Genomic DNA, 20,460 nt, shown 5'->3' on the forward strand with positions numbered 1-20,460 from the left:
GTTTGACTACAATGGTTTGTCTTGCTGTATTCTCAACATCATTTGGTTTCCTAACTATAATATATTTCTCATGAATGGCCACATCTCCTACTAACCATCTAGATTTACCCAGCTTCAAATACTAGCAAGCCCTCAGGCTTTGCTTCTTCTTTGGAGAAGTTGCTTCCAATCAAAGAGAGGAAAATGTTAGGAGATATTGATGGGGGCAGAAAATGGGTTAATGAATTATAAAGCAATGAAGACCACAGAAGATAGTGCAACTTGACTTTTAAATCTCATAAGGAAGCAATCCTTGCCAGGACCAAATTCCAATCCAGCCTACTGACGGTTAAGAAGACAGTGTTTCCTTTCCAGAAACAAAGAAAGAAAGCCACAGGCATGTTAATAGGGTCTAGTCAACAAGTACCCTGAAAGTCTTCAATTGCTGGCCCTGACCAGAAGTTTAGGGAGATGTAATGGGCATTAAGCCACCCACTTTCTTTGAGGAATTTGGGATGCTTTGTATTAGAATGTTGGTAGCTGGCTCCATACATACAGCAGCTTCTTAGGTCGCATAGCAGTTGCCAGGTGTCCATTATGGATTAACCACCCACAGAGATCTTTGGAACAATCCAGAATGTACACACAACACAGTCTCTGTACTCTGGTGATGAGCATTCTGAGGTCCGAACTCCAAGTTAATGGAGCCAAGAATGTAGGGTAGGAGGGGCTGGGGAATCAGGGGTGATAAGGATATTAAAAGCAAACAATATGACATTCCTCTGGGCTGATAGTTTCTTGACCTATCTAACAGGGCTGAGCTACTGAATTAATAAGAAAACTGGCTCTCACTTCCATTCATCAGGTCTGGAGGGGGATGAGATCTTTGAGATCCGGTTCTCATTTCACAGTGCGGGAAAATGAGGTTCAAAGAGGTTAAATGAAGTGTCCAATGTAAGAAAGATAGTGGAACCAGGATTCCAATCCAGAGCTCTTTCCGCTAGACCAACTTTGAACCATAATTGCCAAGTGGAACTTGGACCTTTAGTGTTCTCAAGTCTCTGGAGTTCAAAGAAACTGGATCCTCTGGGCCCATTTTGATGAAGAGGCTCCAATAATTTCTTCAATAACTAGAGTTCTTTTGGAGTAGTTTTACACCCACTCTCTCTTTTTTTTCTTTTTTCTGTTTTACCCTTCCCTTTTCCCCATTCACTGACCTCTCTGCCTCTTTGTTTCTTGGCTGGATATCTATGTGTGCTGCAGAAAGCGAAGGCAATTTTTACCAGCATTGGGTGTCCTTCCCATGAATCCAGAATCCCACAGCTGATAAAAACTGAACCATGCAGAAACAGCTGTTTTTTGGCAAGGACTTCTTGAAAACAATAATAATAATTTAAAAGCACATTGCTACAGAATAGTGTGTGGGAAGATGAGGAATGCACAGAGTAGATAAAAGATGTTACGGATCTTGCCAAGAGAGAACTCAGAGATCTTTCTCTGAAACAGCTCTCTTGCCCGATCAATCCAATATGATTAACTTTCTTTGAACACAAAATCGGTTTCCCAATATGTATCCTATAAAAAAATACAACCTATTATTACTCCTGGAGAGTTGGAGTTCCTGGCGTTTGCTTGCCAAATCTCGCTTATGACGCGTCCTGATGGTTTAGTAGAGTAGTTGGATTGAACTACTTCATAGTTGTTCCTATGTATGGAAGTTGGATGGGAGAAGGGATTATTGAAACAAGAGATCAGTGTGTTCTGAACAACCTCCTGGCATGTATGTTCATTGGCTGACCCAACAATGAATCTACACTTCAGTGATAATGTGTATGAATCATCAAATCCTGGAGTTCTAGCAAAAGAAGGGGCATAATAATGTTGCTTAGGTTATTCTCTTCCTTCTCTTCTTTGGCCTGTGCTCCAACAATCCTTGAAAGATAGCTGTTAGCACCTTCTGTGAAACATCCTCGAGGGGACAACCCTATTACTTTCTAATGTTCCAGTGGTTTATAAGCCATAACAGTCTGGAAATTCTTCCTAGTGTGCTGTTATTTAAGCCCCTTTTCTTTCATTCTCAGAGACCTAGGGTAGGGCAGCTAGGACTATATTCTAGGGTGCCAAAATGTAGAGGGTATAGTATGACAGGGTACGTAGATACACCAACCTAGGCCCTCTGTTTCTCTACTTCTCTGCAGTAGAAAAGTTAGTTCTTCAACAACATAAGAAAATATATAGTTTCTCAGGGCTTCTTCTTCCCCCTGCTTCAGTGCCCAGGTGAATACCCTGCTCTGCCTTCCTTCCCTTCTTCCCCCAAATTGTTTCTGTTCATTCTAGCTTTGGTAAAAGCAAGAAATAGCAGAATATAACCATCTAACTATGGTTAACACTTTATATTATAGTACTCTAAACTTTTCACAGTACTCTCATAGAGTATCTCTTATTTTAATACCATGGTACCTCTTAAAGAGGGTGGCTAGGTATCACAGTGGATAGAGTACAGTTTCTGGAGTCAAGAAGATTCATCTTCATGAGTTCAACTCTGACCTCTTACTAACTGTGTGATCCTGGTTAAGTCATCTAATCCTATTTATCTCAAGTTTTTTTTAGTCAGGGCAATTAGTACAAAGATAACAGCTGGTACAATAGTTCAAATGGTTTCTACTTCTTGAGTATCTATAGTACTTGTATGAGTTACTTTTGTGGTCAATATTAGAATAATAATATATAATGCTAAAGAGCTAATTAGAAAAAACAATTATTAATGTGTGATCATGAAAATATATCAGTTCTATAATAGGGGATGTGGCATCTTGAAAGCCTAGTTGTATTGGGTAGGGCATTTAAGATATATAGGGGTTGAGCCTATAATTTAACTATGGCAGAGTTATTTAATAATTTTACCAATATCTTATGAGAAAGTATAAAATGATCTAGAAAAAGAAATAGCAAACCATTCCAGTATCTTTGCTGAGGAACCCCCAAATGGGGTCACAAAGAATCAGACACAACTGAAAAGACCAAACAACAACCTCTTTAAAGGCTTCGCCATTGGACTGCAAATTCTGGCAGGCCCCTTCCAAATCGTCCTCAATATTAGTTTGTTATTTGTTTGTTGTGTTTGGGATCAGATTAGCTAAGCCAGAGAGGCTCAAGACCAGGTAGACAGTAAGGTGGTAAAATTTTAGGCCATAGAAGACCATCTTCTAAGCAAGTCATGGACAAGTTGTGATCTGGGCTAGTAGTAATGGTCTGGCAGGCAATGAGCATTTATTAAATGTTTATGGTGTGCCAAGGTTTGGGCTAAGTGCTGGAGATAGAAAAAATAAACAGCAAGACAAGGACCTTACTTTGGAGGAATTTACACTCTAATGAAGGTAAGACTACATAAAAATGGAGCTGAAAAGGTGGTGGGGGTTCGGGTGGATGGGGAAGCAAAGGGAAGGAGGTGCTTCCCCAGGGATGTGGTAGGAAAGTGCAAGGAGCGGAGATCACAATTGGGAAGGTAATGAGGGATAGTTAGTCTGAAGTGCCAGGGTCAGAGGGCCTTAGGAGCTGAAGAAAGTTCTAGGGTGAGGAGGCAGCTTTGGAGATATGGTGGGGATATCATAGCTCTGACAAGCATTTAATTATAGGCATGGCAGATTCCCAAGCTCCATTGCCACCACTCCAGAGCATGGGACCATTCCCTGTGCCTGTTGTCTCTAGAATACTGGCCTCCCTTTATAATCCGCACCTCATCTCCCATCTCCTGTCCTGTTCCTCTTATTATCAAAATAGCAATAGACTTCCAAGAAATTACCCTGTTACGGGTAGTGAGACAATCTGATTCAACAATTCAATTCTGCAAACATTTATTAAGTGACTATGATGTACCAGCCACAAGAGGAAATAAACTATAAGCAGAAAGGTAATTATTGAGCAGATAAAGATACAGAGTTTAGTTTTGTTTGTATTGGAGATAAGTTTTATCCAGTGACCCCTGAACTGATATCCAATTTCAGAACTTCTGCCTCACCTCCTGAAAGGTCTGTTATGTTTCTGTTTCAGTTCTAGTACATGAACTTCTCATGAACATTAAAGAAGTAAATCTCCCCTCAGTCAGCTTCTTTTGAACTAAAAATATTTTCTCTTCCTTAGTGTGTTTTCCTCTACTTCCCTCATTTGTCTGCTTTTCTCTTTAATCTCTTGTTTTCTTGGAGCCCAGAATTGTAATGCCAGTCTAGGAGGAGAAGGATAGGAAATAGTACAGAATGAATTTATTTACACATAAAAGATCATCTATAGTCATTTTACATATATTTTATATACAGTCAACAGCATAAGAGGTCACAGCATGATACTTGCAAGAAAGGTGAGAAGTGAACAAAAAGCCCATAAAATCCATAGCTAGAAGGGGCATTGGAGATGATCTAGTCCAACCCCCTCTTCTGTGAGATGAGGAAACAAATCGGAGAAGTGAAAAGACTGGTCTAATGTCACAGTTTTTGTTGTTTAGTCATTTTAAGTCATGTCTTACTCTCCACAACCCTTTTGGGGGTTTTCTTGGCAAAGATCCTGGAGTAGTTTGCCATTTCTTTCTCCAACATTTCTCAGAAGAGGAATCTGAGGCAAACAGGGTTGAGTGACTTGCCCAGGGACACACAGCTAGGAAGTGTCTGATGCCAAATTTAAACTGAGGTCTTTATAACTCCAGGCCTGGCTCTCTTTGTGCCACCTACCTGCCCCAATGTCACATTAGCACTAATGGAGTTGGGACTTGCCTTTGTCTTTTAAGGTTCCGTCTTAAACTCTATTAAATTGTGTTGTCTCTTGAATACACACCCCCCTTCCTACAAAACTCATTTAAATGTGCTATTTAAAATGGACTAAAAAAAATTCTTTCTCCCCAGACTGTGGATTTCAAAAGTTTGACTCTTGATTCTTTGGCTTGGTAATGCCCTACATGTTTCCAGATGCTTCTTGGTTGGGCAATATTGCCATGTTGGAATCACGAATGCAAGGCTAATATGTTTGCTGTTAAGATCAAAAAATGATCTCAGTGGGCTAGAACAATGAGAGGGCTCTAATGAAATGAATTTTATGTAGAGATAAATCATCTTTGCTAAGAACAGATGATCTAGTCTAGCCTCCTCTTCTGTAAGTGAGGAAATAAATCAGAGAAGTGAAAAAACTGGCCTAATGTCACATTTGTTGTTGTTGTCTAGCCATTTTAAATCATGTCCAATTCTCCACATAGAGCAGACATTTAATAAATGCTTGTTCCCTTCCCTTGCCTTCTACACAAGGTCCGGCTACTCAACGGGACCGATTTAGGGTGGGAGAGAGAAACAGTGCCTTGTGAGAATAATCTGGGGATTTCGGTGGACTGTGAGTGATATAAATCAACAGTGATGATCATGGCAACTAAAAAAACCAAAACCATTTTAAGATGGATTTGAATACCAATAGTGTCTTAGGGTACTTCGCCGTCCTCAGAGGTGAACGTGCCGTGTTCAGTTGTGCCTGCCACAATTTTGGTAAATATTGACAAACCCATCGAGGAGAGGGTGACCGAGATGCTGAGAAGAGTGGAAACGGGGCCATGTGAGGATTTGTGGCGGGAAATGGGGATGTTTACCCTAGAGGAGACAAGACTCCCTGGGATATGAGAGCTCTCTTCTAGTATCTGAAGGGCTGCCTCCGAGGAAGACCTTAGCTTGCTTGGTTCTGTTGGGCCTCAGAGGTCTAAACCAGGCCTGGAAGTCATTTACACTACAAAAGTTTAGCCTGAGTCTCTCTCCTAACAGGCAGGGTAGCCCTGTAGACAGTAGTCCTCAGCATGGAATCAAGAACTGGTTTCAAGTCTTGCCTTATTGCCCCATGCCTGAACTGCTACAAGAGCCTCTCAAAGGGTTTCTCTACTTCCCTTTCTCCCTCTAATGTGTTATTTAAAATAGTTTCCCTAAAGAAGCAGCTTCCTATTGCTGATAGAATAAAATAGAGTGTTTTACACATAGAAGGGACCATAAGTATTTGTTGAACTAAAAATAATAGGAAGTTTTTGACTTGAGAATAAGGAACATTTTCCTAAAATAATCAGAGCTGTTCAGAAGTAGAATGGCTCACCTTAGGATGGCATTGGAGAAGGTTTTCAAGTTCACGCACCCAAACTGCAACTTCAAGCTCCCTGTGAGCCACCCCCATCACCCCAGAGAGTAGAGGGAGGAAGTGCTCCCTTTGGGTGGCTGGACAGAGGGGCAGGACATGAAAAAAATGTCCCCAGGCCCTGGGAAGAGGGAGAATGGAGCAGTTCCCCTACTTTGCCAATGCTACCAATACTTCGCCAACGCTGCCTTAGGAAGTAGTGGGTTTTTGATCATTGGTGGCCATAGGAAATTACAGTTATAGCTGAAAGGGATCTTAAGCATCATTTATTTCTGATCTCAATTTCTAGATGAGGAAATTGAGGTCTAGAGAGGTTAAGTGGTTAATCCAAGGTGACTGAGGTAGAAAGTAGAAGAGCTAGGATTTGAATCCAGGTCAACAAATTAAATGCCCTTTCATTTACAAAGCTGCTTTTTTTTGAGCGAAGGCTATTTTCTTATTCTATTACCTAGTCATAGCTACATATTCATTTAATTAGTTTCTTTTGTAATCCCATGTATTTTATTTTATGGAGGTCCATAGGCTTCACCAGAATACCAAAGGGATCCATGACACAGAAAAGCTTAGCTCTCTCCATCCCACCCCTCGATCAAGATGACTTCTAAGACCTTTCCAAAACTGTTATTTCTTGGGTCTTCATTTTATGAACCCATAGAATATTCATTTTGTCCTTGTCTCTTCCAGGTATGTCCTCCTAGGATGAGTTCATCCCCTTGGGCTATCTATGTCTCTTGGTCCTTAGCCTCTCAGAGCAATGAGTTGTCAAAGAAAATATTTCTTAAGTTTTTTGAGAATGTTCAAGGAGAAACTTGAAGCATGTTTCTTTAAGTCCTAAGAAATCTGAGAGAAATCTCTTGTCTCATTTTTGTATGTGTAATACTAGTACTTAGCACAATGTCAGATACTTATATGATAATAATAGCTAGCATTTATATAGTGTCCACCATGTACCATGCATTTTCTAAGTGCTTCACAAATACTATCTCATTTGATTCTTACAATAACCCTGGAAAGTAGATAGTGTTATTATTCCCATTTTAAAGTTAAGGAAACTGAGGCAAGCAGAGGTTAAGTGACTCACCTAGGGTCACCTATCTAAGAAGTGTCTAAGCTAGAATTAAACTCAGATCTTCCTAATTCCAGGTCCTGCATGCTATCCACTGCACTACTCAGATGCCTCTACTCATATGCTTGATTGACTTTTAAGGTCATTTCTTTACTCTAAAATGCCCTGAGGTTTCTTTGTTCCAAAATTTGATGACTCTTTATCAGAAGTGATTTACTCCAAACCAAACTGAGACTCAGGAAGTTAATGTGACTTTCCCAAAGACAAGATTAATGGCTGAGCTGGAATTGGAACCTCAGTCTCAATTTGTGGTTCAGTGCTCTTTCCACAATATTAAAGCAAACAAAAGAACAAATAAACTAATCCAAGCCCTTGTGGGAACTGCCTAAGTCAACCTTCACTCCAAGGTTGGGTGGGCTGCTGTCTTTAGCGATTACAAAATCCCAAGGCATTCTTAATTAAAGCAATTAAATAAACAAGAGAATGAAAAAAGGCCCAAGATAACCCCTTAAACTTTTGAACCAAGTCCATCATTCTTGGAATGAGGGCCCAATAACTCATCTGTTGAAAACTGGATCCTAGAGAAAGAAAGTTTTAAGAATTCAATAGCTAACTTCTGAAAACCAGGTTGAAACGTAGCCAGGCCTTACTATGGAGGTGTCAGAAATGGGTCACATTCTTTAGCTCCAGGAGGGCAAAAGGAAGCAAGAAACTGATTGTTGGAATGGGGATGCACCTGGACAAGAGTCAAGCAATTGCCCCAGGATCTTTTGGATATAACTTCAACTGCCTTTTTCTGATATGCAACAAATGAGGAAAGTCCACATGGCATAGTGGGTTAGAGAGAGTCTGCCTTGGAGTCCAGAAGACCTAGATTCGGTGTCAACCCCTGACATATATACTGGCCATGTAGCCCTGGGCAAGTCTCAACTTCACAGGGTCCCAGGCAACTTTCTAAAACTATCACTTGCAAAACAAGTGTGAACCTGCTATAATAAAGGGAATTTCTTCACTGGGAGTTCCTTATGCTAATGAAATCACTGGACCAATAGAAAAAAAATCATGATTAAAATGTTATTAAAGGCCTAAGAATGCAAAATGCTATAAAAAAGAGAATTTCATCTGCTTTTGTGTCTTATGCTACTAAGTTATGGATTTTTAAAATTCATTTTACCTTAAAAATAGTTGTAAATCAAATTGACTTTTTGAAAAAACTGCCCTTTGAATTAAACCTAGGAATAGCCCTCTTCCCTCTTTATCCCAATTGGAAAACAGTATGGGAAGGATTAGGTTTAAATCAGCATCTTATACCCTATACCAAAATCAATTCAAAATGGGTAAATGACTTAAATACAAAATGAAATCATAAATAAAGTAGGTGAACATAGATGAGTGTACCTGTCAGATCTGTGGGAAAGGAAGGAATTTAAGGAGACAGAGAACACTACAAAATGTAAAATGAATAATTTTGATTATATTAACTTAAAAAGTTTCTGTACAACCATTTGAGCTTTTAAAATGACTTTAAAAAATTACCTTCTGGGGGGCAGCTGGGTAGCTCAGTGGATTGAGAGCCAGGCCTAGAGACGGGAGGTCCTAGGTTCAAATCCGGCTTCAGACACTTCCCAGCTGTGTGACCCTGGGCAAGTCACTTGACCCCCATTGCCTACCCTTACCACTCTTCCACCTATAAGTCAATACACAGAAGTTAAGGATTTAAAATAAAAAAAAATTAAAAAAAATTACCTTCTGTTATAGTATAAATTCTAAAACAGAAGAGCGGCAAATGCTAGGCAATTAGGGTTAAGCGACTTGATCAGGGTGAGGTAAGCTAGGAATTGTTGGAGGTTAGATTTAGATCCATGTCCTCCTAACTCCGGGACTGGTACTGTATCCACTGCCCCTTTAAAAATGATTTTTAGTATGTTTTCCCTTTAATGGTTGCAATATAGGCACTTTGGGAATAGCCCTGGGCCAGCCAGCCCTGGACCAAGAGGTCTGTCCAGGGCAATTGCTTAACTCTTGTCCAAAGTCATCCTCATGCCAATAATCATAGTATTTTACAAATATTATCTCATTTGTTCCTCACAGCAACCCTGGGAAGTAGGTGCTATTATTATCCCCATTTTACAGTTGCAGAAACTGAGGTCACAGAAATTGAGGTCTGATGGGTTTTAGTCCCATCTCTGTCACTAGCCAATCTTGGATTTCATTTTCTTACGTGTAAAAAGAGCTCTCTAAAAAAAGTCTTTTCTAGCTCTAAATCAAAGATCCATTAATAACAAAGGTGGTTCTATTTATAGTGCTGCTATGATGATCAAATTAGAAAGTGTAGGTGAATATGCTTTGGAAAATCCAAAATATATTATTCAAAACTGTGATTGAGCTAGTAAATGTTGAGGGAGGCAGGGAGAAAGGAAAGAAATAAGGAAGAAAACAAAGGAAGGAAGGAAAGAAGGAAAGAGAAAGGGAGAGAGGAAGGAAGGAAAGAAGGAAAGAAGGAAGGAAAGAAGGGAAGAAGGAAGGAAAGAAGGGAAGGAGGAAGAAAGGAAGGAAAGAAAGAAAGAAGGAAGGAAGGGAAGAAGGAAGGAAGGAAGGAAGGAAGGAAAGAAGGGAAGAAGGAAGAAAGGAAGGAAGGAAAGAAGGAAGGAAAGAAAGAAGGAAGGAAGGAAGGAAAGAAGGGAAGAAAGAAAGAAGTTAGTTTTGAGTGCTAGAGAGTTTTGGAAGTGCTGGGAAAAAAATTCCAGGAGGAGACAGAATGGTTTAGAAATTTGGACACCAGGAACAGGGTGGGAAAACTCAAACTCACAGAATCTGAGAGTTGGACTCTGTGTTCCTTCTACAGCATTCCAGAAAAGTGCATTGATAAAGGTGCATTGATTGTATCAATCAAAGGTACAAAAATACTCAGGCTTTGGGTAAGATGTTTAGAACCATTTGCTTCCTGAACAGGCACTGAAGGCTGAAGGACACATGGACTGCAGATGTACTGGGAATTCTCTAAGCTAGTTCTTCAGTACTGAGATCTTTAATTAAACAGGTGTTTGGGGAGTAGGTCCTGAATAGCTTCCCAGCTTGGCCAGGCTACTCTCCCTGGGAAACAGCATCGTCCGGCCCTGCAGCAGGCCTAATGCTGGCTTTGGTTTGAGTCTGAGGAATGTACCATTGTTATTTTCTACTTTCTTATCGAGTACAATTAGTTTGAGGGAAAAGAAAAAAATCTCAGCTGGGAAAACATGTTGTTTCACTGGGTAAAAATTTACTACCAAGGAAATAATTTTCTTAGTGTCCAAAAAAAGGAATGAATAATGGAGGAACTTGGGAAACGTAGTGCCCTTCACTTTATTTTGGACGTTCTATTTCTATGTCACTTAGCTCAAATGTTTCTCTTTGGCTGATGTATGTTCTCGTAAATGAAGGAAAATGAAATCTAGGTCATATACCAGTAGCTCTTTTTTGGTTATTCACACAATAGAGGGAGAAAAGAAGTGGATAATTCATTCATTTTACAAACATTTATTAAATGCCTGTGTACACAATATGTGGTATCAGGACACAACAGAGTTCAGATAAGACATATCAAACTGCTTTAGTCTATCACGTACATGCATGTCTGTCCCTTTTCTAATTTTGCCTGTATATGACTACCAAAAAGATTTTCTTAAAGTACAAATCTGACCCTGTCAGGATCTCCCATCTCTCAACCAACACCCTTGGTTCCCAATGATCTTCTGGGTAAAATGTAAATCTGTTTTGTTTAAAGTCCCAACCTGGCTCCATCCTACCCTTCCATTCTCATCACCCATTACTCCCCTTCAGGCAATGTAGGTTAGCCACACTCAGCTTGCTGCTCTTCCTCACATTCTTATCTCCCATTCCTGAGTCTTTGCACTGGCTGTTCCCTATGCCTGAGATGCTCTCCCTCCTCATGTCAACCTCCTGGAATGCATGGCTTCCTTTGGGATTCAGCCTTTCCTTCCTCCCCTCCTTCCCAGCTCCTAGTGCCCTCACTCTCTAGGTTCCCATGTATCTGCTTTGTATATATCTGTATATGTACATGGTTTATCCTCCATTAGAATGTAACATTTTTGAGGGCGGGAAATGTTTTATTTTGTCTTTATCTCCCTACAGTGAGTCAACACAGTGATTCATGTATAATAGGTGCTCAGTTTTCTTTGATTTATTGTTAATCATTGTCAATTAATGTTATTTAAAAAATTTTTTTAAACCCTTACCTTCTGTCTTGGAATCAATACTGTGTATTGGTTCCAAGGCAGAAGAATGGTAAGGGTAGGCAATGGGGGTCAAGTGACTTGCCCAGGGTCACACAGGTGGGAAGTGTCTGAGGCCAGATTTGAACCTAGAACCTCCCATCTCTAGGCCTGACACTCAATCTACTGAGCTACCCAGCTGCCCCCTAATGTTAATTTTTAAGAATCGTGGGATCTTAAATTTATTTGTTTTTACCTTTTATTTATTCGTTTTGTTTATTTTTATTTGTTTTTTTTGTACTTTGAAAAATTTTATTTAATTAATTGATTTAGAATATTTTCCTATGGTTACATGCTTTATGTTCTTTCCCTCTCCTCCTCCCCTTACCCCTCCAGTAGCCAACAAATAATTCCAATGGGTTTTACATATGTCATTGGGGATCTTAAATTAGACCCAGAAGGGACCTTAGTATAGATGTGCAAACTGGAGCCTGGAGAAGTTAAATGGCAGAACTGAGATTTGACCTAACTCAAAATTGAGCATTCTTTCCATTACAGTAACAGACCACCCCACTCATTGCAAGGATCCTTGGATCAGTATAGGAGCACCATTCTTCTATACAAATCACCATCTTAGATCTAATTAGATAATTTTATGAGTCATTTTAGCTGAAACACTTTGCCACATCTTAGCCAAAAGAAAAGCCTCATTAAACTGAGCTAGGATGGTAAGCATCAGATGACAGGCAAATAATGTGCTCCCAGGTCCACACTTTCCAGTTTCACAAAAGGGATATACTAGAGTTTGTGTTCCTCTAGTACAGTCATTGAGAGCCTAGGATCATCTGCATATCTCAATTAGGCATTAGAGAGGAATTTTGTAGAGAATAATGCCAAAGAATCATTCATATTTGGTTGAGGAATGCAAAGACACACACATAAATGCACCCTCCCTCTCTTAAATACTTATTTCCCTTCTCTTTCTTTTCCAGTCTCCTCTTGGGACAGCTCTAATGTCACTGGGGCCAGGGCATGTCTGGGTGACATGGGAAGGAGAGCCTCCCTGGCTAAATTCTTCCTTTTGGAACTTCCTGCCTTTGAGACACTATAATATGTTGCCAAGGGCAGTTACAAAGTCTAGACTTTAAAAAAAATGGAATAGACTCCTATCTTTCTTAAATATTACAAGTGCTAATATTTGGAGGCAGGGAGGGTAGTAGATGAAGTGACCTCTCCAATGGCTATGGTATCTGCACTCTTTTTTTTCATTTTTCACTACTTCATGAGTGCCTAGCATTGTGCTAGATATTTACTAATAAAATGTGGCATCTGCCTTCAAAAAGGTCTTGTTATCTTGTTTGAGAGATAAGACATGTCTGCTTGGACCAGCTATAGATGAAAAAAGAGTTCATGATCATGTAGGTGGTGCCTACACCTGCCATTGGGAAGACCTGAATTCAAGTCAGATGTCAGTCACTTATTGGATGCTAGGCCTCTGGGCAAATTATGTTTAAGCTCTGTTTGCTTCAGTTTGCTCACCTGTAAAATGGAGATATTGCTAGTCCCTATCAACTCCCAGAGTTGTTGTGAGGACCAAATAGGAGAACATTTTTCAGATGCTTAGCCCAGTGACTTGTGCACGATAGGTGCTTAAGAGATGTTTGTTTCCTTCAAGGAATCAGTAAGTTAAGGGAGCCATCAAGTGGCCTGAAGGAAAGTGGACTGAATGGGGTGAGTCTAATCCAGATCTTAAAGGAATTCTAGGATATGGTCTGGCAGAGAGAAGGGTTGAAAAGACCACTCAGGGTAGAAGAAACAGTATAAGCAATGTGCTAGCCAGCATAGGGGGATGCTGTGGTTTTGACTAGAGTGAAGAAATTTGGAGAGTTCACATGACATATGCATTCCTTTAGGAGGAGGTGAAGGGGATATACACTCAAGGTCAGCCAAGGAACAGCAAAGAAGCTAGCTGGCCAGTGGGACTAAAAACTATAGCCTTTTTGCCCCTTTGCTCCCTCTCTCCATCTCCAAGTGAAATCTATCCCTGGGACTGGTTCTTTCTCTCCCTAGAACTTTCCCTTCCTCCTTTTTCTCAAATGGATCAGCCCTTCTCTTGACAACCATTTGCAGGGTCAAGTAATAATTCTGGTAAGAAATTAGGTGGATCATTGTATAGAGGGCTGGAGAGTAGGGAAGACTCAAAACTATTCTCAGGAACTTATTAGCTGTATGACCCTGGGCAAGTCACTTACCTTCTGTCTGCCTTAGTTTCGTCAAATGTAAAATTGGGTAGCATATCCTCCTCAAGGCTGTTGTGAGGATAAGATGAGATAATATTTGCAAAGTGTTTTGTACACCTTAAAGTGCTATGTAAATATTAGCTGTTTTTGTAATAACTATCTCCCCTTTTAAAGGCTGAATGGTAGGGAACATGCCTGAGGCTCCTCTAGAGAAATAAAGAAGAGCACAGAACCCCAAATCTAAAAAAGAGGACTTGAAGAACTACAAGATCCCTTCCAATTCTGAGATTCTGTCTATTAAGCCATTATGGTAACAAATGTCCCTTCCATTTAACTAAATTTGTCTAATATTATTTTCATAGCATGAATTACATAATTGATTTTAGGGTAAATTTCATGCTTTTTGCTCCAGGTTAAAGGCTGGTAAGTAAAATGAGCAAAATATCTGGGGGAAAAATGTACAGTTGAGTCATGTATTGAGAAGTAAAAATCAATCAGTATTTATTCTAGAAGAAGGCCAGACATTAGAGGGAAATCAGAGAAGTAGAAGATACTGTTTTTTATCTAGAGAAACTTTTGATTGAGTTGGGAAATAAGATACATCCCAATAAAAAGAGAATGAACAACATAAAATGACAAGAGATTGCTAGAGCCAGAAATGCTAGAGAAGAAGCTCAGAGGAAAGAGAGATCGGTATAGAAGAGAGAGCACTGGAAAGCAAGCCAGGAAATTCTGTTTTCATCCTGGCTCGAACACTTACTAGCCCTATGACCTTGGGCAAATCTCTTCTTTAGGATTTAGTTTCTTACTCTGTAAAAAGAGGGAGCTCCATTAGAGAGGTTTCTCAGGTTACTTTCATCTAGAGCTAAAACCCCCTGAGTTTCTGAGATCACTCTGGGCTGGGGTAGTTAGGAAAGGTTTTAAGATGAAGAAGCAGTGCTTAGGAATGATTAATTTTTAAAATGGGTTTGGTGAAACCATAATAGCTAGACTCCAGGATGAGAAGTCTCATTACTAGGCAGTGACTTTGCAAAAAAACAGTCAGGAAAGAGATACACACCTTAGACTAGTGGAGATGCTCATTTACTTCTCAGTGAGGTTCAGTGTTAGGTTTTGATCTACTGCCACATTCTGGAGAATTGGAGAATCACTGGTCTTTTTTTCCCCCCCAAGGGAGTCAATTTCCCCTATAATATACAGATGGAGGGGAGCTCTTAATCAGGAAAAGGGAGTGTGGGAGGAGATTGTAGTTGAATGGCTTCCCAAGCTACTTAGTGGAGTGATATATTTCCAGTTATATAGAGATGGAATTGACTCCATTGATACTACACAAGGGATTGAAACATTAGGGCCAATAGACGAGCAGTGCCTGAAAAATGTAAGAATGAATTAAGTACCTGCTATATTAACTCAGAATCCTTTTCTTTCATATGAAGGTTACTACCCCCTAATTTAAATCAATTCAACAAATATACACATATTCTTATATATTCCTTCCCCATTAAGCCCCTTCCCTCCTCCTCCCTACCTCCCCAGCAAGGCCATAATTTGCACAAGAAAAATAATGACACTCACTCAGGTTACTTTTACTTGTACTTTTCCACTGAACCAAAAAAAGGAGAACATGCCAAAGAATGTCCTTGGAGTGGCTCAATGTACTTTTCCTTCTGTTATTTAAGTCAAATATATTCAACATAGGCAATTTCAGCTGTCAGTTGGAATGTGTGAAGAGTCAGTTTTGCCCTACTTGGAAGCAAATGATTTGCTCATTCTAGGGTCAATTTCCAGTCTTATATTCGTCAGGTGTACTACTGGCTGTGTAAATGAAAGACTGTAATAATATTGCCTATATTATTATTTTTCACCACTAAAATATTTCTCCAGTGCTCCATTATGGCAGGGAAGTGACTTGGATTCTTCTAAAAGACTTTGAAAGGAGGTGAAAAACTCAACACTGTCACTCAAGTACTAGTATAGCTAAGGGTTCATCACCTGTTCTATCTCCCTGGTGCCAACTGTCCTTTACATTCCACTCTGGGCATCTTTTTTTGTCCTCTGCCCTGTTGTTTCTCTTATCTTCCTTCCTCTTTCTAGCTCTGAAACCACAATCAAGTTAATACTTTCATTTCTATGTCAATCGAGTCCCCTACAATTCCACTAGCCATCTTTATTTTTCCAAATGGAAAACCCTTCCCTGGTCAACACTCTCCCTATCTGTGTTGTCTCCCTGTATTAAGTTATAAGTTCCTTGAGGGCTGGGACTCTAGTCTTGTTTTATATTTTGTATTCACAGAACTTAGTACAGTTCTTGGCGTGTAGGGCTTAATAGCAACATTTTTTGTGCATTCATTCATTCATTCATTCAGGTTGGCCACTGAGTGTTTTATTTTTCTATCTCACCAATGCATGAAGATAGTAACTAACTAGAGGAGAATCGTTTCCTATGACGGATAGGTGTTGGAGCCAGAAGGATCTGCGTTAAAGTCCTCCCTCAAGCACTTCTAGTTGTATGACCTTGGGAAAGTGACTTAACCATTGTTTGTTTCAGTTTCCTCATCTATAAAATGAGCCAGAGAAGGAAATGGAAAATCACTTCAATATCTTTGTCAAGAAAACCCCAAATGGAGAGGGAAAGAACACAAAACATGTAATTAGGAGAAAATATTCAAAATTAAAAAAATGAAAATGAAAAAAAAGAAAACCCCAAATGGGGTCCCAAAGAGTGAGACATGACTGAAATGACTGAACAAAAGGCTAACTAGAGTTATTATTATAATATAAATATATATTTATATTTCTATGTTGAATCCCATGTAGATGATATAGTGTATAAATACAGAGTGCTGGGAACTGCCACCAGTCACTCTCCTCACATTTCCCCGGCCTCCTTCTGTCTACCCTCACTCTCCATTTATCGCAGGGTAAGGCGTCGAGTGAACATTCCCGACACATTGTTTTTCCCAGGATAAAATTGCCATCCATCACTCACTGTGCCTGAACAGTGCAAATATGTGCTGGCTGATAGCATTATTTATTGTCACATACTTGAGCTATGGATTATTGCTGAAGAGGCTGCTTGCCAAATATTATTAGTCTGCTTTCCTGGGAAACTTAATGCTTAATGGGCAGATCTAGTTGTGGCTGGAAGGCAGAAATGGGCATGAACACATGGGAAACCCTTATAACAGAGAATCAGGCTAGACTTTGATATCATGTCTGAAAGCTACAAATGCCTTAATGTTAGTTAGATCTCTGGCACAGTGGAATGAGTTTTGGATTTGAGTCAGGAAGACCTGAGTTTAAATTTGGCCTCCGACATTAGTTGTGTGACTCTTGTTGCTTAATTTGTTTGCCTCAGTTTTCTCATTTGTAAAATGGGGATAATAAGAGTTTCTCCCTATCACCAACTTGTGAGGATCAAATGAAATAACAATTGTGAAGTGCTTGGCCCATAGTAAATTCTATATAAATATTAGCTATCTAAACATTTATTATTATTATTATTATTATTATTATTATTATTATTAATTATTATCTAGGAGCTGCCCTCTACGTTTGAAATCAAAGCCACGTAGGAAGATCTCTATGTTTGAATTTGGCTAAATTAAAAACACACACACACACACACACACATTTATTGAGTAGCTTCAGTGGCCAAGGATCTATGTTAGGAACTGGGAAAAAATATTGCTCTACACAGATGTGTAGCTTTAAGGTTTGCAGAATACTTTTCAGTCAATATTAATTGGACATCCACTCCATCTTTCACAAATACCCTCCATGGTATTATGGATTCCATTTTACAGATAATAAAACTAAGGTTCAAAAAAATAAAGTCACTTGTCCCTGATCACACATCTAGTAAAGTGAAATTCAAATATAGGACCGCCCAATAACCAAGTTCAATGATCCGTGTGTTGCACTTACTTTTTCAGAGGGTGGCAAGGAGTGGTGAGGTGGAGAAGGGAGTTCACAGCTAGACAAAGAGACACAAGATCTGAGAAGGGTTTTCCCTAGAAAATACAGACAAGCTTAAACACCTAGAAAGGCTGGACCTGGGTGGCAGAATGGCCTGGTGATTTTTAGCCTGGAAGATTTAAAAGGGATATGATACTTGTCTCCAAGCTTCTGAAGCTGACATATGGAAGAAGGAGTAGACTTGCTGCCAGATGGTGGTATTTGCAACAAGTGGAAGTTACAGGATTTGATTTTGGCTCTATACAAAGAAAAAAATTACTACTAATTAGAGTTGTTTCCATGAGCAGCTAGTTGGCACAGTGGATAGAGTACTGGCTCTGGAGTCAGGAAGACTCATTTCATGAGTTGAAACTTAGCCTGACATTTAATGGCTGTGTGACTTTAGACAAGTCGCTTAAACTTGTTTGCCTCAATTTCCTCATCAGTAAAATGAGCTGGAAAATAAGATGGCAAACAGTATCAGTATTTCTGCCAAGAAAACCCCAAGTGGGGTGCCAAAGAGCTGGACACAACTGAAAAATGCCTAAACAAGGAAGAGTTGTTCAAAATTAGAATAACTCGATGGATAAGGTAGGGGCTTCTCTTTGTTGTGGGTCTTCAAGCAAAGGATGAACGACCACTTATTGGAAAGGTTTTAGAGCCTATTATTATTATTATTATTATTATTATTATTATTAATTATTACTATTCAGATTTCAGGGTAGATTAGATGGTCTCTGTCTTTTTTCCAGCTCATATATTCTGAGGTTCTCTGATCTGTCATCTACGCCCATACAAACAACTGCTGCCCGTGACTGTCCCACTATTAACAACAGACGTGGTAACCCCTCTTTGGTGTTTGTCTCTGTTACAGATGTTGATGAGTGTGCAACAGATTCCCATCAATGCAACCCAACCCAGATCTGCATCAACACTGAAGGAGGATACACCTGCTCTTGTACAGACGGATATTGGCTCCTGGAAGGCCAATGTTTAGGTAATGCCTCTTTTACAACCTGGTTTATCTAGAATGTTAACAGTAATAAGGGTTGTACTAATTCCTAAAGGGCTTTTGGGCATACCCCGATGACATAATTTAATTTCCCCAATTCTTGAACACCATCTGCCATCATTATCAATGTTATCTTTATAAAAAGGCAATTCGGTGTCTAAGATTTCATGGTATCATACTCTATATTGTATAAAAAAGAGCAATGTAAACCTAATTCCTGGCTTTGAGCTTTTGGGATGGTTTGACATTATGAGAATGTGCCTGGAATTAGGAGTGGGGCCTTGAAGGTTGGAATGTAGCAAATCAGGCATAGGAATCTGCATGGAGATAAACATGTTTCCTAGGAGCCAGTTTGCTGAAGATCCAGCTGAAGTACAGACAGGATGGTCCAAGTTGAAATATTCTTATAAATTAGCCTCAGGCTGTATTTGCATTCCCAAGGCTACATGAGGAAAGTTTACCCATCAAAAGCTGCCAATTGAGCATTTGTATTGTACGTTTGGCATATGTAATATGTTTTAAAATTTTTATTATTTTTGGGTTTTGTTCCCGTTTTTCTTTCTTTGGGTTATATTTTAGGCAGGGAAATGAATTCATGTTGCTGTCCAGCTGTCACGTCAGTTTCTATGGGTGTGATTCTTGTGCCGTGTTTTCCTGGAAAAAGCCCTGTCAATTTGAATTTTCTAAGACAAGATTATGTTGTTTGAAAGTCACTCCTAGAGGATCTGTGAAACATATCCAAAGGAGCTCCTTAAGGCACAGAAGGGAGGGAATGGGTGTTTCTCTTTCTAAGGTTTTCTTGATGAGTAAATCTGAGTTTTAGTGAAGATGTCCAGAGCTATGGATCACAGATCTTTCCTAGGACTGAAAGGTCTAAAGACAAGGATAGGTTGAAGGAGATGAGGAACAGCATCCCTAGTTTAGAGAAAAGATGACTTTAGGAGAATAGGATAACCATGTCCAAGTATTTGAAGGGACATCATACTGAAGAGGGATTCAATTTGTTTTACTTGACTCCAGAGGGCATCATAGAGAAACAGATGTGTAAGATAAACTGGGGCAGCTTGGTGGCACTGTGATAAAATGCCAGGCCTGGAATAAAAAGACTTGAATTCAAACCTGGCCTCAGACACTTACTGGCTTTGTGACCTTAGACAAGTCACTTAACCCCGTTTGCCTCAGTTTCCTCATCTGTCATATGAACTGGAGAAGGAAATAACAAACCACTCCAGTATCTTTACCAAAAAAAAACAACAAAAAACCAAACCCAAATGGGGTCATATCAGACATGACTGAAAAATGACTGAACAACAAAAAGAAAACTTATTTCAAAATATAAGATCTTTCTTCTCTCACTGGAGGTCTTTAAGCAGAGGTTAGATGACCACTTGTTGGGAATATTAGAGAGGGACAATTCATCAGAAGGGAGTCAGACTAGATGACCTCTGAGATTCTTCTTTACTCTACAGCTCTATATTCTAAAAATTCAACTACACTGTCTTAATATCTTGAGCCAGGATTGGATTTATACTTATGCCAAATTGGGACATGCATGCCAGGACATGATAGGAGAGATAGTAGACCTCATTATCACCCCTATCCATTATCACAAAGTTTGGTGTCCCTGCTTTGAGCATGAATAGATTAGTACCCAGAGAATCTACTTCATCTAGACTCTGAACAATTATGTAACTGTTTCATGGGAAATGAATCAAAGGAAAGGTGAATGATAAGAAGAGCACCATGGAGTCAAGAAAATTGCTGGTTTTGCCATTTTTAGCTAGCATCATGTTTCTCCTTCCTTCCCTCCCTCCCTCCCTCCCTCCCTCCCTGCCTCCCTCCCTCCCT

At 39.6% G+C, this 20,460-nt stretch overlaps 1 protein-coding gene across 2 annotated transcripts in view; it reads left to right on the forward strand.

Moving 5' to 3' along the window:
- Positions 1-20,460, forward strand: part of FBLN5 (fibulin 5) — a 151,352-nt gene that overhangs the window by 54,923 nt on the left and 75,969 nt on the right. For both annotated transcript variants that reach the window (XM_044665044.1, XM_044665043.1), the window contains exon 5: positions 18,475-18,597. In XM_044665044.1, coding sequence (XP_044520979.1) covers positions 18,475-18,597 — 123 coding nt within the window. The remainder of the gene's footprint in view (positions 1-18,474; positions 18,598-20,460) is intronic.

The sequence above is a fragment of the Gracilinanus agilis genome, chromosome 2, assembly GCF_016433145.1.
Source record: "Gracilinanus agilis isolate LMUSP501 chromosome 2, AgileGrace, whole genome shotgun sequence".
Lineage (NCBI taxonomy): Eukaryota > Metazoa > Chordata > Mammalia > Didelphimorphia > Didelphidae > Gracilinanus > Gracilinanus agilis.